The following is a 26,733-nucleotide window of genomic DNA, read 5'->3' as shown; positions in this document are numbered from 1 at the left end:
ACTTCGTGGTTCGGGATATGATTAGGGTCATGAAATTTTGGTGCCAAGCTTCAAGATGGGATAATACGGAACGCTCGATCAAGTAACCTAGTGTAAGACGATCATCGCCTATTAGACGGTGTATCGCTCTTTCGCGTTGCCTCCATCCGTGTCGTGTGGTTGGCTCAAGTAAGCCCGGGATTATTGGTAACGCGGCGAACAGATCGACGTAGATGTGGCGTGGAGTCGAGAAGCTTTGCATGCTGCTTTCTTCAGAGGTTGTAGAGCGAAGCGCAGACATGCGAGAAGCGAGTAAGTGTAGACTTTTTGGCGATTTGAATCTCACTTCTCTATGCCTGGTGAGAGTGTGGATGATCTCTTCCCGGAGCGCTTTGCAGCAGCACAGAAGTGGCAAAGGCTTCGTGTCGCAAACTGGTGCCGCGTAGACGATGGGACTGCCGTGAACATAAAGCCATATCTGTTCTCGAAGTTCCAGCGGCAATACACCGAAGTTACCCAAACTGTGTTGAACCGATCGACGACATAGACGAAAAGTTGCTCTCACGAATGAGAGAATTCGCAAGTATAACATACTGTGTTGAAGCGTTGTCGGGTCCAGGGCTAATGCGAGACGGTCCATGTCGTTGTGCGAAGAACACATTTTAGTAGAGTCCAGAGCTGATGCGCGACGGTCCATGTCCATTGTTGTAGAGTCCAAGGCTGATGCGAGACGGTCCATGTCGTTATGCGAAGGACTCATTGTTGTAGAGTATAATCCATTGATATGGAGAGATTGGGGTGAAGGGTTATAGCAGGAGCCTGACGGAGTACCAGCTTAGGGAGTTTCGCAACCATGGTTGTTGATGCTTCGCTTAGTTCCACTCGGATTGCGGTTGTGAACAAGGCTGCCGCTCAGTTCGCTCGCCAAAGTCTAGGCAGCGATATCAATTACGGTACATGAGTAGGCCCTGCAAATATAATCCATGGGCTAACCTCAACTCTACACGAACATTCTGATGTATAGCAGTTGCCGCATCGAATGGCAGATCACTCGCAGCCTCCTCGCGCGATCGGGCTGGCATGTAGGGAGTTGCTCTGTACAGCGCGATTTGCTGTAAGTGCCTGCTTCTCGTCCAATAAGATAGTTCGCCTATATTGGGTGGCTGTTTACGGTCACCGGACCTTGGCGGCTGCGCCTCAACTGTGCTGTTCCCCACCATCATGGCTGACATCGATATACGCGATAAACTAACTACACCTGACTCACTCATCAATTCACCGAGGACACACTCGGGTAGGTAGCGCTTTGCGACACCGTCCCTTATCAGACGCCTCAGGCCACGCTCGCCAACTACGTTGTTTACATGCGTCTGCTCCAGATCAGCAGTGATGGCGACCTCAGTCTCGTCGAATACTTCGGAAACGACATTCCTCCATACGCCATTCTGTCGCACACATGGGGTGCTGACGACGATGAGATCTCTTACAAGGACGTCAAAAAGGGCCGCGCAAGGAGCAAACTATCCGGTTATCGCAAAGTCCGCTTTTGTGGAGAGCAAGCTCTAAGAGACGGTATTCATTTCTTCTGGGTCGATACATGCTGCATCAAACAAGAGAGTAGCCAGGAGGTCGGTGAGGCCATCAACTCCATGTACCGATGGTACCACGATGCTGTCACTTGCTATGTCTATCTTGCCGATGTCACTGTTTGGACAGTTAACACGTTTGCAAATCCATATGTACCCATCCAATCAGGTCCTCTCGAAAAAAGAGAAGTATCGTCAACACAAGAGCTTAACACGCTTGCGGACATAGTGTCTGTGTCAGAATTCTACCCAGCCTTTCGAAGCAGCAGGTGGTTTACTCGAGGCTGGACACTCCAGGAACTCCTTGCGCCTGTATCTGTCGAATTCTACTCCAAGCACGGTTATCGACTGGGAGATCGGACCACACTCGTCCAACAGATTCAGTTGAGCACTGGTATTGCTGAGGCCGCTCTACGTGGAAGCCCGCTGTCAAGTTTCACAGTTGAAGAACGAATTTCGTGGGCACGGGAACGCATCACTAAGCGGGAAGAGGATGCAGCATACTCGTTGCTTGGGCTCTTCGATATTCATATGCCTCTCATATATGGAGAAGGACGGAGGAATGCGCTGAAAAGATTGCAGAGAGAAATCGTCAAAGCTTCAAGAGAAGAGCTACCTTCTCCAATGCTGAGCTTATCTTCTGTAGACGCTTCCAGCGACACAACTCCACGCCCGAACAGTATTTCGACCGTGGTCGTCTCAGGCCCCATCGAATATGCTAGAACGAGAGGTGCAAGTACAGGGCATTCCGTTCCTCGAGTCCCAACGTTGGATGCAGTGCCCAATCTGCATTTCGTATTCAGGATTGACGAGATCAGAACTGAATCTGTTCAAATCATTCCGGGGGTGGGAGAAACTGGGAAGTACATGCGTGTCAGCGAGGGTATTACAGGGAGATGGTGGACATGTGGGTCAAGCATACGTCAGGTGGAAGGGATGCCTGCTTCGTATAGGCCGTTTGACATAAGTTCCGTTTGGTACACCACGGGACTATATTCTGTAGCGCAAGGTGGTAAGCCAATCTCTCCACATTGTAGAGCTGGTCTGTGTGTCCTAGTACAATACGTTACGCGGGTCTCTTATCCCAACGATATATCTTCCTTCGGTATTACAATGACTACGCTGACTTTTGACATTCCAGATGTAACTTGCCCGCCTAGAGAAGACGGGGTAGAATGGCACGGTCTCAGATTCCTTCATAATAATGAAGACTTCTCGTCCAGTCTCCACATACATGGAACACACCCGACATTAAGATGCCATCGAGATGGCTCCAGCTGGCCTTCGAGCCTCTTACCAAACAGATACCATGGGCCTCTTGACACATCTAAACGATACGGCGGCCTAAGAGGTAGTCTGTCCATATTGCTTGCCCTCTTGGCTCTTTCGATCAGACCGGAACAACTCCAAGAGCTTTTTCCAAAATTGCAGAACAATGGCCAGTGGACATGGCCTAAGAATCAGGACGGAAGTATGTTCAAAAGTATTATCGTAGGTTACTCCAGCAGTTAACGACCACACAGGGACTTGGAAGCGTGGTGTTGTTGTGACCGTCTACTGTGGCACTGAGCCAGGTAGTACGTTTGAAGAGTTACGAGCTTATGAGAGCGGGCGATACGGAAATTATTTCGATTGAGGATATGGACATTTCACATGTACAGCTATATTGCAGCCTACCGTTTATGGTGCTTCACACTATTTTGAACGCTCGTTCAGGTAAAGTGCGCCTACTTGTGGTGTTCCTGTAGCGCATTCATCGCCTCACCGGCGGGCCGTTTGTTGCTCGATCCTCTTGTTACTTACAAGCGCTCCCTTAGCGATGTGAGGTACAGAAAGCGGAAGGTCATTTATGGCTTCTGCACTGACAGAGTCTTCGCCTACATACTTCGGCAGTCATGATGCGCAAGGCTGCCCAGGTGTAACATTCCCACCTGCAGGCAGCAATCTCTGAAAGAGCTCGTCGACGCTAAGAATTGCAGTGCAATGCCGTATTGGTAAACACTTCCATCGTTCCTGCTAGATTAGGCTAAGCGGATAGGTATGTCGATGCGCGCGCTCGCTGGTTGGATAATCACAGCACACCCCACCTCAAACATGACGTCCTTCGAGATAACGAGGAAGGCGCCATCAGGAGGCTGTGCTCGCCCAGCCACAGTCCGTACATCTCATCCACGCTAAGAATTGCAGTGCACGACGCGTTGAGATGGTAAGCCCGGAGTTTCAGGCTCGCACTGCTGACACGGAATGGAAGCACAGCTGGTCAGCGCTAGAGAATGCAGTGCAATGAAATTTGAAAAGGCGGGGGAGAAACGCTGACAACTGGTCAGGGATGGAGTGGACAGGTCGGCTCGTCCGCGCTAGAGATTGCAGTGCAAGCGAGCCTCGTAGAGCCTTTTGCTCGCGCTAGGAAAAAGGGGCAAACATCAGCCTTGCGTTGAATTCATTGAGCATCGTTAGACCACGCGGGATTGAACAAAAAGAACGCGTCTCGGTACCAACGTTCCGTCACCGGTGTATGCTATTCCCCTCAGTCGCTGAGTAAGGAAGAACAAAGTCATGAAGCGCGCTACATGTGCTGATAATCATGAAGCCATCTAGCAACTAATACGTCCTAGCAATCTAGGAAGAAAGTGAACAAATACGCTGCCTTCTGCATCAACACAAAATGAAGAAAGTAGAAAATCTCAAGCAAATGTAGACTCCAATCTTGTTTACCACCATCACCTATCATAATGGTGCGTGCTTCAGGATTTCCCTTCGGAGTGGGGTAATGTACTATGAGAAGAAGAAGAAGAATTCAACGCCTACACCATACCCATACTAACGCCTATCCATATGTAGCCCATCCGGGTCTGACCCACCCATGTCTCATTCTAAGCATAGAAACTCCTTGACCCCCATTCCCATACCGTACATCCTGTGTATACATCCACCTCATACAAGAAAAAGACTGCACAGGTCTGCAGACTACATTGACCCAAAACCTTGAAAAGTAGGTGATCCAACGTCAACGTAGGCTCCAGGCTGTTCAGTTCTTCCCTAGGTTGGCGTGCATCGCTGAACGAGAGTAATGTCCTTACGAGCTTAGGCCGCATAGTACAGCTTTATAGAGCTCAACACTCGCTTCCTGCAGACGGGGCAAGTCTGCACTTCCCGTGCGCACGGCAAACAAGCAACCACATGACCGCAGTCGTAGAAGGCAGCTTCGGCGTCTCCGTCCCAGCAGATCCTGCAGAGTTTCTCTGACTCTTGTGCGTTCTTCCAGTGCGTAACACCTTCGCCGAATTTCTTGTCGTTCTGCCACCCGCCTACATATGTGTTGCCACTAGCGGCCTCGACATAAGTCCCAGTGCCGTGTTGCTGGTTGTCGACCCAGTCCCCATCGTAGGTGTCGCCGTTCTGGAAGGTGTATAGACCATGACCGTAGCGTTGGCCTAGGCGGAGGGAGCCGCTATATGTAGCGCCAGAGTGGTAGATTCTAGTACCATGGCCATGGGGATAGCCATTCACAACTTCGCCTTTGTAGTACTCGCTCGAGAAATAGTCGTAGGTAAAGTGGCCTTGTAACTTGTGTGGGAAGTTGCGAGCGAAAGCGCGGAACTGGAGGTAGGATTGAGGGTCTGCAAGGGCAGCGCGAGCGGCGACTTCGTTGCGCTTCTCAGCCGAGAGCGGTAACGAAACGATGATGATACACGCGTTGTGTAGATCCACTTGCGCAAAGGTACGGCGATGCTTCAGTGATCGCGTGTTAGTCAGCTCGTCCTCCTCCCACATCTCCATCTTCTTCTTATCTTCCGTTGGAATTTCAAGCAATGTCACGATTGTGTCGTCCAATCTAGCAGACTTGAGTGTAGTATGCGATCCACGAGCTTCTAGGGCTTGCTTTTCCGCGTTCCAAAATTTGAGAAAGAAATAAATCTCATCTGCAGGTGGCTCGGGAGTGGGGTTGCGCACTGGTGGGGGTGGTTGTAGAGGTTCTGCAGGTGCATCAACCGGGGGAGGTGGAGGTGGTGGCAGCAGCATATCCTCTTGTGTGCCACCCATCTCGGTGTCGCTAGGACCGGCACCTGGGATTACAACATCAACAGCCGGTGGATCAAGGGCTGGAGTTGACTCCACTTCCAGCATAGCAGTATCGTTGCGTTGTTCTGAAGGTGCAACAGCGGGCTCATCAGGGTCGCTCATAGGCGTATCCTCCGAATGTGAACTCATCTGCGGTGGTGGCGGCGGCGGCGGGGTACTGGAAGGCTCGATTATGGTCTCGACAATTTGGATGATATCTGCCGCAACTTCACCCGCCTGGAGCGATGGAGCCGATGGAGCCTCCTTCTCTTCTTTCGGGAGCTCAGGCAGCTTCTCGAAGTCGGTGACGTGTACCCAGATGCTTCGGTAATCTGGCGACTCCAGAGTCCATTCCTTGGCATCTATGTGCGGGCTGTAGCTACCGGCTGAAAACTCAATGAGTCCGGTACCGAGGAGGTTTGGTCGGTCCAGAGATCCTTGCGTGGGATCTAGAAACCAAAACTTTATCTGTCGTGGGTCCTTGACGTTCTTCAAAAGGCCGAACAACTTTTGTCGAATTTCTTTGCATCCGTCATTGCTTGACAGCGCCAATGTGTGGATGAGCTCTGAACCTTCCCACTTCGCATCAAAGAAGTCAAATATACCTGGACCTTCGTGCCCTAGGTATACTCGTGAATCAACGACGCGAAAATCGAGTGTCTTCGGTGGCTGCGCTGTGACCTTCTCTGCCTTCTCTTCATCTGTCGCAGAGTTCGGTTCGTGCGTTGGTAATGATGGCATTGGAGGAAGAGAAGATTGGTTCTTCTTGGCCTCTACTTCCAGCTTGAGCCACTCCGGGACATCCCACTGCTCGCATTTGGCGTCTGATAAGAATACCGACTGAGCTACATCGTCTCGCACATACATGGCAATATATGCCACGGCGTCGTTGCCAGTAATCTGAGTACTACTAGGCTTGCCTTCATGCGCATCGACTGCCTCGCGCTTGGGAAGGCATTTGACTTGGCTCTCGTCTTTGCTATCACTGTAGATATACCACCGTGAACCAGGGCCCTCGGGTCGAAGTATAGGCTGGTATATATAGGACTGAAGTGTTTGCTTATGCACAACAAACCCATACAGTGTGTAGGGAGTGTCACCAACTGATATCCTGTCGTCAAGGGTCACTTTGTTCAGCACCTTGATGTGCGAACGCGTCTTCGCGCTGTCGAATTTGTGCCGGTCCAGCTCGATTGTCAACAACTCTGGCAGAGGCTGTCCAGGTATAGTGAAATCAGCCGATTCGTTGACAGCACGCTGCATGCTCTCCACACCTTCCACAGGTACGCGGTAGCTGGGTCTACCGATGGAATAGTCGCGCTTTGGTCCACATATAGCATTTAGCTGGGCGGCCTGAGGTGTCCCTTGAAGTTCTTCTTCGAGCTTAAGGCGCAATACTTCCCAAGTCTCCATCACATCCAACTTGTGGAGGCCATCGTGTATGCGGTACCACTCTAGTGCATCCAGAATGCCATCAAGGGCAACCGGACCAGCTCCAGGCTCGACTTGAGTGCGAAGCGAGTATAGGACTTGCTGTAGAGCGCTGATGAGTGGCTTCGGCCGAGTGAAAGGCTCCTTGCTCGGGTCCGCAATGACGATACTGTACAATAAGTTTCGAAAGGGCTTGAACAGCATCCACGAGGCAATTGCAGACATCATGTTCCCGCCAGGCGAAAGCATGAGAGCTTGCAGGCCCGTCATTGCAAAACTGTCCCACGGATTCTCACGAATGGGATGCTCCCATAAACAATCCGTCTGGTCTTCCACGACCCGAATGTAGGCAGTGAATGCAAGTTTGTCGTCACGAAGAAGCGCCATGCGCTGACCATGCTGACGACGAGAAATATCGTAGTGCGGTCCGTGAAAACGAGTCCAGCCCCAATCAGGAGATCCATTACAGAAGCGATGTAAAGCATTCCGCGAGTTGTTCACGCGAGGCTCTGTTGGATTGTAGAGAACGACCGATATCTGCGCGGCAACGCTATTCCGCTTGGGCATTTGTTTCGATCCAAGAAGCGGAAGGGGCGAGTGTTGAGAGACGACCAGTGCGGTTGGTGCCTGGACGTCTTCCGACTTCGTGTTCTCACTGCGCTCTTGCGTAGACGGCTCATGCTGAAGCGACACGCCTGTCGGATCGTCTGCTGGCGCATGTTCGGACATGACCATACCTTCGTCAGCCTTCTTCTCTCCACTTGGCTCAGAGGCCTCTTCGCCGTGCATGTCTTTGCGCGCGTCCTCATTGTTGTCGTCCTTCGAGTCCTGAACGCTCAGGCATTCGAGATAGACGCTGAGATAATCCGAATCGTTCCCCTTAGGATAAAACTTGATTTGCCATTGGTGGCCCCCAATCGTGACGACATCAGACTTCATAAGCACTTCATGGTTCGGCTTTTCCTGGGTTCCATTATACGCATCGATTGCCCAGTGTATACGTCCTGCTTCACCAGCGATATACTCCGGGTGATCTAAAGGTTTGAAGGCCTCGCTCTCCCAGTATTCGTGGTCCAGAGCACTGTGTTCACCCCTCTCCTCGATCATCTTCACTTCGTCCTCGTCAGGCGATGACAAGTCTTCTGGAAGTGCGTGCCACGGCGGGAGGCCATCGTCATCGTCGTCGGATCCTGAATCAGAGCGAGGGGGGTCGACTGGAGGCGGCGGAGGCGGGGGCTGTGTGCTTGGATCAACAGGGGGAGGCAATGCGTCGAGGTCTACGGGTGGAGGAGGCTCTATGGGAATGATGGTCGCTGTCTGAGGTAGGTTAGCACTGGTGCAGATACAAGCCAGTAGAAGACATTGTCATACCGTTTGCTCTGGCGCAGGTGATGTGGGTGAAGTAATAGTAGCTTCTTGTGCTTCAGCCGGGCTGTTCTGTGGTAACGGCTCCGTCTCGGCATCCGGTGTAACGTCCATAGCGTCCTCATCTATAGCCGAGATATCGACAGCGATGGTGTTCGTGGAAGCATCGCGATGGGTGGGCTCATCTCCATTTTGCATGTCTGCATCGCCCCGATCGTGGTTTTGGCCTGTAGAAGGCATTGTGTTCGCGGAAGTGGAAGTGCTCATGTTCGATTCGGCTGCAGGCGGTGGCGGCGGCGGTGGTGGAGGAGAAGCTGGCGTCTGCGCATGGAGTACGGGGTTTGGTGAGTGTGGCGGGCTGGACAGCTGCTGGCTAAAGTGCAGTGGTGGCTCTACGCTGACGCTCATGTTTGCTGCAGCGGTAGAGGCGCATGTGAAAGTGGAGAGCGGGCGTTTGACGGGCGGGAGTGCAGGTAAAGCTGGGTAAAAGTACAAATGGAGAGATGAGTGAGAGGAGATATGCACGAGGCTGCACGACAGTGGTGTGTTGCTTTTATCGGTGAGTGCAGCAGGCTAGCAGCGTTATCGCGTCGACGAGGGTGTATGGATACAATGAGCAACCGACGTGTGCTTCTGGAGATATGGGTCGAGACTGTAGAAATTGGAGTTGGAGAAGAAGGAAAGATAACCTGGGCGTGGCTGGAGCTTGACAAGGCTGCAGCCTACCAGCATGCGGCACGATTGCCAACAGAGGTACAGAGTGAGGCGGTAAAGCTACCTGGGAATCGGCTGGCCCACGCGCTGCGCTATCCCGAATCGAAGGAGCTTTGGCGTCAGCGCCTTCAACCTGGAGGCTCTGCGCCCTTTACAGCCTCTCCGACGACGCGCTCCAGAGGTTGACTCATCGCACAAGGCTGCGCGGACAAGGCGCATTCGTCGTCATCACGGAGCTCTCAGCTCCCTTATCGATTAACCTCCACAGTGACCGGCTAGGCAGTCACGCTAGAGCTTTGAGACTAGTGGGGAAGGTGGGCCCGTCCGCGCCTTCCCTGCGTCCGCTCTCCGCGCCAACAACGTTGCTCCATACAGCAGTCGTCCTTACATGCCAGCCCACTTATTTCGGTCAATCAACAACATGGTCTTTATTGCACGAGCTATTGGAGTGCTGCATAGCGTATAGCGCCTGTTGTTATTGCCCTTGCGACCTTTGGACCCGTGCGAAAGTGGCCGCAACAATGAGCGGAAACACCACCGTCGCCTCTGCGTACACCTTCACGCTATCTCCGTCTAGCTTAATCTTTCCCCAGCTGACAGCTTCGTCTGGCCGTGCGCCTGCATCACTCCCGTCAAATTCTTGCGCAGTGTTGATGTACACCGCGCTGTCGGCTCCGTTGCGCATCAGGTTCGCATTGGCGATGTGATGCTTCACCAGTCCTCCGCCCAGGACAATCATGCCCGTCCTCTTCGCTCTCACGGCGATTGTGTTTATCCTTCTAATGTCCTCTACAATATCGACGCGCAGCTGCTCTGGTGATGACTTGAATGTGTGGAAGTACAGCATGTCGCCCAGGCTTCCGTCTGTCAGTGCCGGGCAGAAGACTGGGATGTCGTTCTTCCACGCCCAGTAGTAGACCGATCGCTCGTCGTTGATTTCCTTGCCTAGACGATGGATAACCTTGCTAGGCGTCCAGTACAATGGCTCGTCCGTTTTCTTGCTCGCTTCCTGCTCCTCCAGCATCCTGTCCAGGATCGGCACTACCCAGTCCTCGAACGCGCAGTAGTTGCTGTTAGGCACGACAAGATTGCCGATGCGGTTCATGCCCTTTTGGCGCAGTCCAGCCCCGGGGGTGGAGAAAGCGCCGAGGTATGTCGGCGCGAGGCATTTGATGAAGTCCTCTTCGACGCCGCCTGCAGTCGTCACGATGGCAGAAACGTGTTTGTGCTGGACCAGGTACCGCAGCGTCTCGCGCAGACCCGAGGATATCAGATTTGACGTGTACCCAAGGAATATCGTCGTGGGCTCCTTGGTCTCAGGATCTCTCCATGCGCGCTGTCATCTGTTAGCAGCGAACCCAAGCTTCTCGATGCGGTGGTGGTGTCGCGTCGCCAAATCAGGCTAAATGTTTCGCCTTTCGGGACTGCGCACGGACGGGAGATTCCCGGCATACGCAAGTGCTGTCTCCGCACTTGACGCTGACACGCCGCAGCGGCGCAGCACGCGCATTCGGATATTCCGGGCAGAAGCAACTCACCATGTCGTTGATGATGCGTACAGCCTCTCCCACCGAAGTCGCCTGGAAGCCCATGTTGGCATAGCCGCCTACCAGCTCCTCGACGGTGATGCTGCGCGACGCATACTGGTTGAAGTCGATGCCCTGTACCTCTTGCGCACCCTCAGGCACGGGCTCGGATGGCTTCAAGACTGCATCAGTGGCGCCGGTAGGGGCCGAAGAGTTGCTAGCCATGGCCGTGGGCAATCTCGGGTGGGCAGTCGCTGCAGCGGCGCTGTCGCGATGTTCTGGCGCGTCGTCGGGCTGCTCGACGTACTCTGGACGGTTGCAACTCTCGTACTGTGCTATTTGTGAGTCGGTGCGGCGGCAGATTTTGAGGAAAAAGAAGCCCCCACACCTGGGCACCCGTGGATTGGAGCTAAGGCATGGCAGTCTAATCCCTGCTCGTGTGAGGCTAGTTCTCGGGTCGATCCAGCTAAGGAGACTGCCAGTCCTTTTGTCATCAACGTGTGGGAGGGCCACGGTGTCGCATCATCGCACAATACTCCAGCCGGTCCTCCAGGCGTGCATCGTGTCCAGCATCTGCCGTGCAGCGGTGTCTGTCCGTGTTGGTGAAGGGGCCCGGGCTGGGATCGTCACCAAATCCCCTAGTGGAGCCAGGGCTGGAATCTGAAGCAAAACCAGCGGCTGCCCACCCCTGCAGATAATCGAAATGTCCAACTGCGGACCAATCAGAGACCGGCTGTCATGTCTGGATGGATTCCCCTCGCTAGGCCGTTGCAGGCCAGCCGGGGCGTCCATTTTGACTTGCAGGCATCCGTCATGGCTGGGTGTGTCAGTGCTTCGTTCGTGTTCTGGTCTCCTCGACGTTCCCTTTCTCATCATCACACCTACCTTGCGACAACGACCCTCTCCACGACACTATGGTGCCACGGCCTAGCGGCGCACAGCGTGGCTAAAGAGCCACTCCATTCTTCGTTCCCAGCATCGACAAGGTGCTGCCTCACGTGCCCAGGCCTCCCTCACAAAGAGACCCAGCGCCACGTCGACGGGCTGCAGAGCATCTTCAACACGGCGCCAGACTGCCTTTGTTGACCGCTGCGCGCTTCTCACACTCTCCACTATCTCCAGACGACTTTGCCTGACCTCCAGGGCCAGTTTGACGCGTTTGCGGCACGAAACGGGCGTTTTGGGCGTAAAGGCGACAATAGCAGATCGAATCTCAGCTCCCGGCGCCGAGCAGCTGCACCTGTTCCACCACGGATCGGGGTTTGGCGCTTTCCCTAATTCCCTGGTTTCGAAGCACGGGCCTTGCCGCTAGCGCCTCGTCTACCACGGCTTGCAAACACGAACCTCGACTGACACCCTGTGGTTGACGTTAACCTGGGACACAACAATTCGCCGGCCAATCGCGCGATCACTCTTGAGATTACACACAACGGTACATCAAAGGAACCCTTTTTCTTTTCTGCACCATCCGTTTGCTACGACCACTGCACGCGATCCGGGCCTGCGCTTACGACCGAGATTTCCAACCCGCTTTGACATACGACCTTTACCTGTGCCCATGCCGCAATCGCAAGTTCTTTGTACAGTAAGCAACCACCAACATGTCTGCTTCACGGTATCCGGAGAACGGCAGATATCCCCGCGACAGGTCGCCGCCCTACCGGGATCGAGATCGAAGACCATCCAACTTTAGTAGCGGTTACCCCCCAAGGGGTAACGAAACCTTTAGACCAAATGCAGAGCCTGGCGGCTTCTCAAGAGAAGTTCCGAAAGGTCCAAAATCTCTTTCCGATGCGCCACGTGGCCCGCCAGTGGGTCCACCATCAAGTGCATCTGCAGCGCCACGCGATGATAGAGGCCGAGGATTTGCTGGCCGAGGTGAAGCTACACCACTACGTACTGCGCCACCATTAAGCAGCGGTCCTGGGTTTCCACACAACTCCCAAAATTCCTGGAGGGCAGATCGTGACCGAGACCGCGACTTTGATCGACGCGAGCGACGGCCGACCCCACCAAGGCGCTCACCTATCCGGGACTCGAGAGATCCGCGCGATCAGAGGGACTTTGTACCGCGAGATTTGGATGTCAATCGCGCACGACGAAACTCACGAGACGGCCCCCCTTCAGCTGGTTCCACCTACTCTGACCCCCCACTCCCCGGTACAGCTTCATCGTATCGTGGCGGAGGCATTGGCCGCGGACGAGGCGGGTTTTCTGGGCGCGGTCGAAACTTCCACAACGATGACCGGGAAAGACACCACGACTCACGTGATCGCATTCCGGAACGGACATATCGGCCGCGGAGTCGGACACCCCCAAGGCGCCAGGAGCGAGACATTCGGGAAGATCGCGATTTCGACAGGAGAGAACGTGACGATCGAAGGTTCCCCAGAGAGTACGACTCCTACATCGGCCCAGCAGGTGCTGCGAAACCAGGACTACGGGCGTTGGACACACACCGAGGTCCGGGCCCTTCTGATCTGAGGCATCTACCTGGTACGCCTACGGGGCCAACCCCGCACTCATCTCACCACGCCTCTCCGTCCGACAGGCTAGGGCCTCAGGGAGATACTTACTCAAGACGATCTTCTGTTGCTATCGATCCTCTCTCTGCCAAGGATCCTCGGCGGGAGCCAGGGAAAGACGAGGCTCTCCTGGCCAGCCGCGCTGAAGCGTCCAGGGAGAGGTACGCTCCGCGTGCTTCATCGCCTCCTGCTTCCATTCCAGCCTTCGGTGGGTCCAATGTTTGGAGGGCGCCCATCTCTGACAACAAGCCAAGCGTTTCGACAGTAGCACCACCGAAGCCTGCTCAGCCTACTCCTGCTTCCACTACTAACACCTCTGTCGGTCCTGCCACACCCGCTGCTCCTGTTACTCCTGTGAAGGCGGCAGTAATCCCGACTGCACCAAAGGCAACCATTCCCCCAGGCCTCTCGACACTACCACCCACTGGGCCAAAAGCTGATCGGGCGCCGGATCGTCCACTGCTTGGAGAGGTGCCAAAGCAAGAAAGCAGAGTGTCCCATCCGGCTCCAACACGTATGGAACCACCTTCTATTCCTCCTACTGTTGTTCCATCTCAGGCCACTGATGTACCAGGCTCAGACAATGTGACTGTCAAGGTCCCGATCTCGCCCCAAATGGCTGCGCCTCCTAAACTTCCCACCATGGCACCATCAGCTCCACTAACCGCTCCTACTGCGCCATCAGGTGTTGCGAAGTCGCCTCCACAAGGTCCTGCTGCACGACCGCGTGCACCACCTACAGCTCCTCAAGCGGCACGAGTCAACGTATCTCCATCGTTCTCAAGGGCAACTCTACCACAGTACACTCCTCGAGATGCATCTCCCAGTGCGAATCCTTCAGGGTTTGGTCCGCGTAATGGTGGCGGAGTAGGCTCTACGATCAACACATCCCCGCAAAGCTTACCAGCGAATATACCTACGGGCCCCAAAGCTGACCGCACTCCGATGGCTCCTAGGCCACTTTCATCCTATCCGCAATCGGACAGGCCTGGCTTCCCTCCCGCTAGAGGCCCATTGAGCGGCGGCCCTAAGAGCATGCAATGGGTACGGCCTGGATTCAATTCTAGCCGACCGTCGGTGCCAACCAAGCGCGAATTCCCGGCTGAGGATCGTGAACGACCATTCGGTACTGCCCCTAAAGCCCCTCGACTCGAGCATAGCGTCTCTGCTACACAGATCCAGCGTAATTCGCAAGCAAAATCAGTATCGCCATCATTTTCACGCATTCAAACCGACATCGAAAAACCGAGAGAACGTGCGGTATCCGCAGAGCGTCCTGTAGTTCCCTCACCTAAACCTACTCCGATCGAGACTAGGCGACACTCTGATGTCGTCATGGCAGAAGCGTCACCTCGAATGGCCAAGCCACCCATGTCGGCTGCGTCGTCCGCCCCGGAAGCTCTGCAAGACTCTGACGATGATCTTGATCTTGACGAGGATGACTTCGCTGAGTCTGAGGCGAAATACAACCGAGAGCGAGCACGTCTAGAGGCCAAACGGGTCGATCTGAGTGCTCCGCATTTGCGCGCTACAACCCCCTTGCAGGAGATTGTTCTGCTGTCATGCCTCAATGTCGAGCATCTTCCTCAGACACAGCCAGATGTGGTGTCCGTCGAAGAGACAAGCACACCCTTTCCCCAGGAGCAGGAAGAGTCACATCTTTCACCTGTGCAAGCACGTCCTGTGGAACCAGCCACTACTCAACCCGCTCCAGAGAGTATCACGGCAGATCTACCGACACCTAAGGCGGAAGAGTCCGAGGATGTCGAGATGGAAGACAAAGAGGAGACTGAAGAGAGGTCGGCTGCGCCCGCAACGATGGCGCTTCGCCTACGACGTGAGACCTCTGCAGAGCAGGAAACTTTACCCGACCTCAGTTCGTTGCCCTATCTAGGCTCAGGCCCGCCAACGCCTCTATCGGACATTGGGCAAGACCGACCAAACCTATCTGACGATATCATGAACGCCATTCGAAGCAAACTACGCAAGAGCATCGAGCCTGAGCTTAACACTGATCAGATTCTCGAACGATACGCAGCTGCGTATAGAGCGTGGCGTGTGTCCATCCGTCCCTTGGACGAAGAGCGCGATCAAGACGATCAGGATAGACAGCCGTCAGCCGAACCAACACTGAAGGCTGTCACTCCCGATGTACAAAATGCTGCAATGACAGGGATTCTGGATGGGTCGCTCGCTCCTACAGGCCGGAGGAGCCACGCGAGTCGATGGGCTACTGAGCTTGATCTGGAAGCTGTCATCAAAGAGTCTTTAAAGACTGCGGAAGAGGAAAAGCTAGGGAAGAAAGACAAAGAGCCACGCAAAGCCATGGCTGATCCGGAGAAGGAAGCCGATCTACCATTGGAACTTACCGAGGCAGAGGCTCAGCGTAGAAGATTCATCGACACTAACTTCCAACGCGAACCCGGTCAAGGAATCTTTGTGTTTCACTATGAGCCGCCAGAGGATGACTTCACCCCCGAGGAACACAGGGTCATGGTACATAACTACAAGGATCAATACGCAAAGAAGTGGGGTAAGCTGGCCGAAGTTCTTTACAAAGAAGTTGGAACCGAACGTACCTACAAGGATTGTATCAATCATTACTACGCTACCAAATGGGGCAGAGAATACAAGGGTAAACTCCGCAAAGCTCGGGCTCCCAGGAAGCGTGGTGGAGCCGTTGGTCGTGGTCGTGGAGCTATCGCCAACATGGACCGGCCCGAAGGACCAGGAGAGGACGGTTTGCCCTTACCAGTCACTGAGACTGGGCGACCTCGACGCCATGCGGCACCCAAATTTGGCCCAACCGAAACTGAGTTCGACCCGATCACAGGAATGCCCATACCAGGCCGAGCACGCAGGCAAACCGACGCCGACGACACGCAAGAAAAGGCCATGCGGCGTGGAAAACCGGCGAAGGACAAGGTTGGCCGGAAGGCGAAGAATACGCCACTCGCGGCCGTTCCTATAGGCTCACCTGTCAAGGTCGATCGTAAGGACAAGAACATGGGAGTCAAGATGGAGGACGACCTTGGCAAGCGGCCCATGAATGATATGTCCATACCCATGCCACTTATCCCTATGGAGGATCAGATGATGCTGGCCGGTGATTTGCAGCAGCTTTCTGGCCTGCCTGGCAGTCTTATGGATCGACCGAAGACACAGGCTGGTGCGAGACCTGGCCCGTCTAGCTACTGGTCCGTCTCCGAGTTACAAGACTTCGATAAGAATGTTGCACACTTTGGCACGGACTGGATCGCAATTGCAAACCATATGGGCACCAAGACGCACACTATGATCAAGAACCAGTATCTGCGTCTTGTCGAAAGTGGCAAACTAGACTTGGAGCAGACAGCAAAAGAGGCAGATGCTCGGAGGGAACGAGGTGATGATCTAGGTCCACCGCCAACACCGACTCCAGCACCTAAGAGACGATACGAGAGCACACAAGCGGGACCTATCCGCCCCATCGCACCTACGCCTGAACATGGGTCTCCGCCTCCGAACCCGCTTGTGCACCCCAAATTATCTCCTCCGCATTCAACTCCTTCTTCGAGATTCTCCACTATCGCCCAAGCACCTGTGCAGAGCAAGCCCATGGTGCCTCCGTCCGGATATTCTGCCCTACCAGAGACTAGCCTGGCGTCTGTACCCTCGATACCACCACAGCAGTCGCCGCCCGCTCCCCCTCAGCGTGCACCACCGCAGCATCATCACCAACACTCCATGTCGCAGCATAAGTCGCAGCCGCAAGGGCCACGAGCTGGATACTTTTCCGAAGACCTACCTCCACGTTTCGAGTCCCGGCCACCTTCACAACCTGCAGGCAACCAACAGGCACACCGGCCATTGCAACAACATGCGCCTCCACAGCCTCGCGTTCAAGAGCAACACCACTCGCCTCTCTATCGTGGACTTCACTTTCAGGAGCGAGACGTTGCGGGTAGACCTGAAGTTCAGCAGGAGCAGGAGGCTCAGCGCCGGTTTCATGAACACACACGTCGCATCTCACAGGAGATGTCACAGCATAGACCTTTTGCTCCCGGTGGTGCACCGCCGATCATGCCGCCAGTACGTTCGAACTCTGGGCTGAGATCACCAGAACATCGTCCGTTGCCGTTCTCGCACTCTCGACACTCATCGCAAGCGCAATCGCTCAGCCAAACGGTGGCCGATGTGTATTCTCCGAGTCATAGTACTAGCCACAGTGCGCAACAGCTGCCGCCACGGTCGACCATTCTTACACCGCCTGTCAAAGAAGAGCCTAGGAATCCTCCTCCAGTTAGCCTTCCCCCAGCTCAACCCCAAGCGATGCTTCACACTCAATTACAGCATCCTCAGCGCGGCCCACCACCTATGCAAAACACACCTCCACCTGCAGTAACAAAGCCAGCTGTCGAACCACGCAAGTCTAACTTGATGTCCTTGCTGAATGACACCGATCCTGAGGAGCCCAGACGCAAGAAGCCAAGCGAACAAGGTCCGCCATCGCATACCTCTACACCTCTGCAATCAGCACCAATCGCGCCTCCTCCCACGACGCAAAGCTACTCGTCATCGTCAAGACGTCCGCTCTACGAAGATTCTATGGCTGCTCAATCTCCGTATACCCGTCCAGCCTCGTATGCTCAGCAGTCTTCACTTGCAAACGCAACGTCAAACAGGCCAATCGACTTGACTGAGGACAAGCCATCAGTAAGTAGGCCAAGTCTGCGCGATACTTGGCAAGCCCAGCAGCCGTTCCACCGAGGATTGTCTCAGACTCCACAAATCACGTCGCTTTCTTCAACACCGACCGGCCTGCCTCAGCCGCCCAACGTCAACGATAGGATGTTCAGCACTCATCGTTCTGTCTTCTCCCAGCATAACACTCCACGTCAAAATCCGACACCGCCACCTCTTGCCGGCTTCAACAACTCTCCAAATCCGCATTCGCGCACGTCGAGCGTGAGTGGGCCGCCTGGGTCGTTGCCTCGACATGGTGTTCCGAGCACCACTGCAGCACAGCATGCGCAAGCACTGAGTGCATCATCGCAGATTCTGCAGCCGAACCCATACGCCCAAGTTGATCCGCCGGGCAGTGGTGTCCCGCCACCTGGACCTATGGGAATGCGGCCAAGTCCGCACCTGTCGACAAGCCACATAGCACAGCAGCAGAGGGACTCATCCGGACGTAACGACCATTCGCAGGCCTCAAACGCAAACCTATCGTACTCGAACCCACAAACGCCCAACGAGCATCCAGCCCACCCTTTTCAAGGATTGAGTAGACTGACGGAGCCTTATCGTCCTCGCGATCCTCGTGAGGCCCACGATTTTGATCCTCGTCACTCGGATCGCGACACCAGCCGTGAGTTGTCTCAAAGGGCCGACTATCTACGTGAACAGCTTTCCAACCCCACGCTACGTGCGCCAGGTCCTCCAATGCACGAAGATCTGCGATACCAACCCCAAGATCGGGGATACCTCTCGCAACGCTCACAGACTCCGCTTTCTAGGCCGGAGCACGGCCAGCCTCCACCTTTGCAGCATCCTCCGCACTCGTCTCTCGGGGTAGCAAACCACTCTCTTTATGGTCAGCGCCCTCCCGAGGAACCACAACATCACTTCATGCGCAATCCTCGTGATCGCAGCATGACGGACCGTATCCGCGAGGAGCAAGCCCAAGCTCAAGCTCAACACCAGGCAGCGATGAATCGAGAAGAGCATATGCGAAGAGAAGCTGAACAAAACTCAAGAGAACGTGAGATGCGCGAACGCGATGCACGAGATGCGCACTACAGGGACAGCATCATGCGAGGAAGACAAGATATGAGGGGTCCACCGCCACCACAACCCAGTTCAGGGCCAGGATCAATCCACGACCCTCGACCACCCACAGGACCTATGGACTGGACGAGCGGAGTACGGCATCCGCAGGACCGTGGTCCATGGCAACGCTAGGGGGTCAGCTCGATTGACGTTTCGGATATTACATGCTCTACGCATATGATTTCTTTTGTGTCCCAGTAGATAGCTTCAGCGTTCCCGGCGTCATGTTTCTTGACGCTTTACTTGTTCATGTTTAAGAGAAAGGATGACAGTCATGCCGCGCGGTAGTCTTGCCTTTGGCGTTGGGTGGTGCTTGTCCTGCCTGTTTAGTTTTTGTTATACCAGAGCGAGTGGTTTGGAAGAGCAGAAAGAGATGGCTTTTGGACCTTTCTTGTAGAAACTTGTAGTGTATTATACGTAGCTGTCGAGCTAATTGCGAAATGTTCTGAATGAAATTGACTTTCTATTGGGTGCTGCTGCTGGTGAAGTGAGATATGCCGTGCTCAAGGCTGAGTAGGACGCTTTACACCAAAGCCGAGGTCAGGACATGTGAACAACAGTGGGATGATACGAGGCGTACACTCTTCTGGACACGTAGCTATGCTAGCCAATCGTGCACATTCCACAACGTGCATTGCAATCTGTAGCGCAGATGGGTAGACGTCTTTTCGATCGCCCTCCGTGGGAACACACCAATAGAGATTGAACGCTACTGTGCTGACGACATACGCCACTTCGCCCTTGGCCTATCTTCTCAATGTTGGTAAGAGTAGGCAACAAGCCAAGAATAGGCGAACCAGTGCACTGCAATTCCTAGCGCAGAAGACAAGCTGTTGAGTCTCCATAATGACGGGCATCTCGTGCGATTAGTCGTTACTCACGCCTGCATCAGCCTCAACGCCGATAAGCCTCTACCACGAACCCATCCCACTCCCCCTTAAGATCGTCCTCCAAGCTCCCACCAGAGACCCTCATACCCTCAAACTCCAACGACCCAACACCAGGTACCTCATACAAACACCCTTCCATCGACCCATCACCAGAGAACGTCATGTAACCCGTACACTTGCGACCAAACGTCAGTTGTCCAGTCTCCAGATCGCGAAGACGCCAGCCAAGCGAACAGGGTTGACCTAAACTATCGGAGTCGCCGGGGCCGGGGTTCATCTGGATGATACCGTCCCAAGCGCCCCAGCGGAAAGTCGCCCACCAAATACCGCGGGAGGGGTCGCGGGCGAGTGTGAGGTCGAAGTTGTAGTCGTTGAAGATGGAGCTGGCGGTTGCGCAGGAGATGGAGTAGGTACCGCTGAGGAGGAGGGGTGGCGAGGGTTGGTAGTAGTTCGGGTAGGGGTCGGTCTTGATGTGGGGTGATGGGTACATTCGGTCGGGGCTGGGCTGGTACTGCTCTTGCTTGATGCGGGACCGTGAGGGTGTCGATGGCGCCGCAGAGACGCGGCTCTCTTTCTTGATATTGGGAACAGATCGCCTGGCGGTAGGCTCCTTCTTGATGGGTGCTTTCTTTGGCGCTGGCTCTTTCTTGACTCTCGCAACTTTTTGTGGTGTCGCTACCGGGCTAGAGACGGTACTACCAGCGCGCTTGCGTTTGGCTGGCGCTGGCTTCCTTGGGATGTTGTTGCTCGCCTGCTGCGCGTCCATATACTGGCTGAGCGATGCACCTCCCAAGGCCAGATTGACTACGAGATAGGATTAGCAGCGTCAAATATCAGGGGTCTTTAAGCCTACCAGTGACGTTGACACCGCCATTTACACCATGAGAGCTTCCAAGACCTAGCTTGCTAGTAGCCCTCGACTTAGGCGCCTGCTTGCTCACTGCACCACCATTCTTCTTCAATTTCCGGTTCTCCGCCTCCCATTCAGCCTTCAGTTCGCTCTCGACCTTCAAAACCCATGCTGGTACCTCAAGTTTGAACTGGTTCATAGCATTCAGGAGTCGCACTTTCGCCGCATTCTTGTCCTTGGTGACCGGTAGTCCATAGTGAATGAGTTGGGCGGAGTAGAAATGCCACACCTGGTCTTTCGCTGGTGTCGCGACTTCAGGCTTCCGGCCCTTGCTATAGAGATTGGGGGCTTCCGGGCGGAGGAGAGCCGCAAGTTCGGCGACACTCGCGCGTCCGTGGTGGTTTCCGTTGCCAGGGTCTGCGTAGAGGACGGATGAGTAGATGAAGTCGCCGAAGCGGGCGGGAGGGGCGAATGTCGCCATGTATCTTAGAGTGATGGGTATCGAGACAGGCTACGATTTGTCCAGCAGATAGTACGTGGAAGATGTCCACGAAGGGGTGTTGCAGAGTGGTAGAGCGGATTGCGTGGGTCGCCGGTAGGCTACCAACGAAGCTTGAGTCCGTGCTTGGTCAGAGGAACATCTACGGTTCACTCTTCTACACCCAAATTTTCCTCGGCGCTTTCAAACCCCGAGGACTGTGTGTCTTCTTCTAGCTTCACCCTGATCTGTTCCCCGGCTTTCGCCTTTTCTCTCTTTTTCTTTGTTTCCGGACTTCCGTATTCTTTATCGAGATCGGATACGAGATTGAATATATTGCGCAGAAAGTTGGTGTAGAACTGGGTGTCAAAGGCTTGATGTCGTCGACACAGAATCTTCTCCCAATCGTTCTGGTGCTTGTGAAATGCGCAACTATCCTTTACATCGTCATACAAACGCTCACGTAGATGTGGATCTTTTGGTTGGGAGGCTATAATCCACATCACTTCGGCAAGCCAATCATGAGAGAAGCATTTTCTGATGTCTGCTGCAGTCGTGGTGTTCAACGGATAACCGACGAAGACGAAGGCCATCCACTTTAGCAAGAAGATTCGGAACGGTGAATTCGAGAGCAGAGATTTGTCCAAGGCGTCTCTGTCGATCTTCTGACACAGAATACCCGTGGGTCTTTCAAGGTCAACCATCAAGGTCATAATGTCCTGCCTCAACAGCGGCACGTCATAAACTTCTGCAAAGACATACAAGCGGAGGAATACGTCGCCGTAGAAAGCTGAAATTGCTGTTTCCTGGCGGTAATCTGTGATGCTATTAGCATGTAAAGGGCAGCAGCAAGTAGCGCAGTAATGTACTTCTTGGAACCAGCCAGTCAGGGTTGCTGTTAGGCTTACTATACCTCGCATTCTCCGTAGAGTCGATTGAGGTAGAGTTCTCATGCCGTGTGGCTTGCGCGTATAGCCAATCCTGATACAGGCGGAATATGTCTGCCCTGGTATCAGGCAAACTTATTGACCACACCTCTGTTTCGAGGAGGGGACCCCCAAATGCTTTGCGAAAATATCCTGAGTAGAAACATGCGATATCTTTGTGAACTGTGACGACAATGTCATCAAGGTCAAGGCGAACAGTGACGTGCGCTTGGCTTATCGTGCTATCGGTACGGATCAGTTTGGTTGACCAATCGAGAGGTCAATAGTTATGATTCGGGTTAGAGCTTGCTGGATTGGATGAGACTCACGAGAATGTCGGACGTTTGGACTTGTGGCTGGTCAGTTGGGCTTCGGCTGGTCTCTTAGCAGCATTTTCCATGGTTATTATGGTGACTTTGAAAAGGGCCAGCGAATTGATCCAGTCTCGCTCGGGAGCTTTGGGGAGAGATATGGGAATTGAGCTGTGACTGAAGGGATAGTTTGGGTACAGGTGCTGATGTTACGAGCTGAACAGAGATTTCGGGGCACCTCGGGAAGTGTTGAAGCTTAACGCGTGCCACTATTTGAGACTAGCGCGACTTCGACGCGTCTTCGGCCCTATTGCCATCTTCGCATGCAACATCTGTTCTAGTATTGATCATGAGCAGAAGGCCAATACATTGCAGCTCGGTAGTCGTTCAGACTGGTGTCAATACCCTCACATGGATTTGTTAAGGTCTCGACTCATATACCCAGGTAAGAGCAGGCCTATGGAGACGGGTCGACGCGTGAGATGACGACAGTCTCAGCTTAGCCACCGTGGAGCAAGATCTCATAATCATCGTATGCTTCCACATCTTCCCAATTGCTTACGGGTGGCCCCATTTCTGAACCAGCATCCACTCCTCGTGAAATTGTGAATGAGAAGGTCGAGTTTGAGGGCAGTCCAACACCGGCAGAGAAGGGCATCGCTGCATGATCATTCTTTTCTGGCATGTCAGTCATATGCTCAGGTTTTTCCTGGGCCTGCGCATGTGATTTTGCCTCCAGCATTGCCTCCTCCATATCGTAAACCTCGCTCATGCATGCTCGCAGAAAGCTAGCGAACCAGGGTCCTTCTTTCTGCTGTCTCATCTTGCAGACCGCGATCGCTTTTTTATCGTCTTTATGCTCGTGGAAGTTGCAAGAGTCAGAGAGTTCTTCCTTAAGATTTCGTAGGGTTGAGGGGCCTTTCATTGGGATGGCTATTATCAAAAGATCAATCAAAAACGATTGTGGGTATTTCTCGTATTTTTTCTTGGTCATTTGGGAGGGCCATTGATATGCCGCTCGTGTTTTGACAACGTACTGACAAAGCGGGCAAGTAGAGGGCAGAGCATCGTAGAGTGTCCTGATCAAGGACCATGACCACTCATGTTTGACACCGCTGTTTTGCCGATTGTGAGTCGTGAGTTCCACCAGCAGTGTCATAACATCCTGTCGCAGCAGTGGCGTATCATATTTGTCGGCGAAAGCGTATAGACCGAGCAGTATTTTCAGATATGGGTGCCTCCTTTGAAACAGAAACTCTTCTTGGATTAGCTTCTATGGAACCGGTCAAGAAATGATCTCACCTTCTCTTGTTACCCATTCAGCAGGTTTCGACGAACTTGGGCGCGGCTCTGATATGGGCGCGGAAGGCGCAAGTTTAGCGTCGGCTATACATTCGTTAGTCACTTGGTAAGATCGAAACCCTACAAGATGCCGAGCGATCTACCTTGTTCATCTGTCGCCACTTTGTTTGAGTCGTCATCGTCGTCAACGATGTAGTCAGCTAACCAGATGGTGGACTGTTTTAACAGCCAAAATTGAAATAGCCTCATCGTCGAGGCCGATACATCCTGAAGATGGATCGATTTGTCTTCAGATTCACGAAACCCTCCCTTAAATGCACCAGCAAAATAAGGAGAATGAGAGCATAGCAGTTCTCTGTGCAGCAGGTATATCTGCTTCCCCTCGTACGTGTCGGCATCACTGGTGCTGATCGTTACGAAGGTCTGGTCCCGGGATCTTGTCATCAAATTTAGTCTACTATCACGCACAACTGCTGATTGAGTTGAAGAAATTCTATATAAATATGGAGTATTGAAAGATTCACTCGCCCGAGATAGTCACGTACAGTATGGGTGGCCTGGTCCGCTTCATCTGCGCGGCCGAGGATGAATCAGGTTTTTCCATCATGACATTTACACACTGGAGGTATGTGTATGCCAGGATAACAAAAAGCTCGTATTGGATCGACGGTAAATGGCGTTCACTGTTGAGGTTCGCGGAGTGTGCATGCGCGATGGAAGGGAAAAGGTGGTGGAACACCAGTTGACGCCAGGCGCACCACGTACTAACGACTTTTGTGTTAGCGCATCTTCCACAGCGCGCAACCACGGAGCGACCACTATCACGACACTGTCTCCACTTCAGGCCAACTTCAACATTACACCGTCAACTTGATGTTTCCGGTCCGGCCAAAGCACCGCGAACTAGGCGCGTCCTCTTGTGGCGACCTACTAACTTTCCGCCACCCTTGAACATGGACGATGCGTCGGCTACTTGACGCCCCGAAAGTAGACAAAGAGGCTACTCAGGAAACAGCCGCATGTGTATTCCCTGACTCGAGGTAACATCGCTACGTCAAAAAGAACAATTACAAGCAAATTACCCTGCCTTCGGCGACGGCAAGCTACAGCCACAACATCATCTCCCACACAACCACTCACAGACCGCGCGTAATTCTCCTGAACGCACACACATTGCACCCCTACAGCCGGCGACACAAAGTCCCGGAAAGAGAAAACATGGTGCTTGGACACGCCGCTCCCGTAAGCGTACCGCAAAGTATGCCTACACATGGCGAGACGCACCCGTAAAAAGCACCCACACGAGCAGGCCCAGGGATACTTCTTCGAGCTTTCTAGCGCGAAGCTACACATGCACCCTGATTTTTTTCTTCCCACCACATACCACATAATCGTACGACATGCTGGCACATAGTTCAAGCCATAAGCGAGAGGTACCAATCGGCAGCCCTCCGAACGGGTGCTCCCATGACGGCTTTTTGGCGCAAGGTACCTGCCCAACCGTGAGATAAAACAACTTCAGATCGCCGATTAGCGAAGAGTACCATTTCCCACCCCTCCAACCCATCAAGGCAACGGCCAGTGGACACTCCGTGCCATCAGAACTTCACATTCCGCCCATTTCCAAATACCAGATTACCACCCCCAAGTAGCAAGTATGCATTAGTGACAGTGGTCAAAGGACATAGCAAAAAAGGATTCAGAAGTGGCTGAATGGCAATTGATCTCGCTACCGCAGCCTCCCCGAAGCCTTCAAGCCGGCATCGACAAGCCAACCGCTCACACCACCATGACCCCCAACTCCACCCATCCACAGCCTCATGATCTACAACGCTCGCCTTCCACTGATCCCCAAAAAGCTAACGTACTACAACGCTCGCCTCGCACTGCAGTTGCAAAAAGACCTTGGGCACAGCCCCACACTTCACGTGTCTATCGTCCAAAAGTCTACCACCTACATTCCCATCCCCACCCATCCACCCTCCCCACGCACAGACACCGTTCCCTCAAACCAGCAAGTCCACACACCGCGTGTGTAGATCAATGTGGCGTCCACCCTTACTCCACCTCCACCTCCACCTCCCACCGCCCTCCTCCCTCCGACACCCTCCTCCGACTCCGACGCGGTCTCCATCCCGCAAACCCGCACGCAACCGTGCCACACTCAAGTCCAGCCAACTGAGGCACAGTCGGACCCACAGCACCGACTTCCGCACCCCCAGTTCCATTCCCAAATCTAGACCGTGCCCGCGAGGGAGGTGATGTGTAATAACACGGCGTAGTCGCTTCTGAAACAAGCGCGCTGGCCATATGTGACGTAAGGATTGCGGCGGGGGGAGGTGAGATGGTTGTTTGAGCAGGGGGATGGGGCACGTGAGACCGAAGGGTGGAGTGTTGGTATGACGGGTTGCTGAGGTGCGTGATTTGTGTGAGGGGGGGGGGGGTGTTGGTATGATGGTTATGTGCTGTGATATGATGTTCTTGATGTGTTGATCGTATGTCTCTTGGGATTTACATGTGTGATGGGATGGGGTGGTGTTTCATCCTGAGTGTTGGTTTCTGAGTGTAATGAGATAACGCGTGCGCGAACTGGATGCGAAGTATGGGTGTTGGTCATTCTAGTAAGCATACGAAAGGTCACGGTAGCAATGGCATGCGAAGACAACAAGTGCAGTTATGCGTTTTGCATTGAGTTTCAATATTATACACACGCCGCCTCATGAAGAGGAAGACGCAAACCACCAAGCTACCTGCATATCCGAGAGAGATGTATGAACGATATGCGTATGCGTACGCTTCAAATGGTGTCCCAGTCCACCATCAAACAACTTTTGCAACAAAGCAAGCCATGCCGCCAAGGATATATTCAACAGAGCGCTGAACGACGACGACAACGAGCAAACAGATCGGAGCGCAAGGGAAAAGAAAGAAGAAAAGGGAAAAACGTGAAACGATGAGACAAAAAAAGAAGGGTACT

General features: G+C 53.7%; 4 protein-coding genes across 4 annotated transcripts; 1 reads left to right on the top strand and 3 right to left on the bottom strand.

Annotated features, from left to right (window-relative positions):
- Positions 1-4,649: 4,649 nt before the first annotated feature.
- Positions 4,650-8,663, bottom strand: J4E90_002867 (uncharacterized protein; the record flags this gene model as incomplete). The annotated part of the gene is made up of 2 exons (XM_051432443.1): positions 4,650-8,375; positions 8,430-8,663. 2 exons carry the CDS (start codon positions 8,661-8,663, stop codon positions 4,650-4,652), a joined length of 3,960 nt encoding a protein of 1,319 aa, XP_051293865.1.
- Positions 8,664-9,612: 949 nt separating this feature from the next.
- On the bottom strand, positions 9,613-10,888 carry DYS1 (Deoxyhypusine synthase; the record flags this gene model as incomplete). Its single annotated transcript, XM_051432442.1, has 2 exons — positions 9,613-10,473; positions 10,676-10,888. The coding sequence occupies 2 exons, from the start codon at positions 10,886-10,888 to the stop codon at positions 9,613-9,615; spliced, it is 1,074 nt and encodes a 357-aa protein (XP_051293864.1).
- Positions 10,889-14,223: 3,335 nt separating this feature from the next.
- Positions 14,224-19,131, top strand: J4E90_002865 (uncharacterized protein; the record flags this gene model as incomplete). Its single annotated transcript, XM_051432441.1, has 2 exons — positions 14,224-14,232; positions 14,371-19,131. 2 exons carry the CDS (start codon positions 14,224-14,226, stop codon positions 19,129-19,131), a joined length of 4,770 nt encoding a protein of 1,589 aa, XP_051293863.1.
- A 762-nt stretch (positions 19,132-19,893) lies between these two features.
- J4E90_002864 (uncharacterized protein) lies at positions 19,894-21,220 on the bottom strand (the record flags this gene model as incomplete). Its single annotated transcript, XM_051432440.1, has 2 exons — positions 19,894-20,693; positions 20,743-21,220. 2 exons carry the CDS (start codon positions 21,218-21,220, stop codon positions 19,894-19,896), a joined length of 1,278 nt encoding a protein of 425 aa, XP_051293862.1.
- Positions 21,221-26,733: the final 5,513 nt, after the last annotated feature.

The sequence above is a fragment of the Alternaria incomplexa genome (genome assembly GCF_024043165.1).
Source record: "Alternaria incomplexa strain BMP 0042 chromosome Unknown scaffold_3, whole genome shotgun sequence".
NCBI classification, from domain to species: domain Eukaryota; kingdom Fungi; phylum Ascomycota; class Dothideomycetes; order Pleosporales; family Pleosporaceae; genus Alternaria; species Alternaria incomplexa.
The sequence above is the reverse complement of the archived record's forward strand: the minus strand, read 5'-3'. Positions and strand labels throughout refer to the sequence as shown.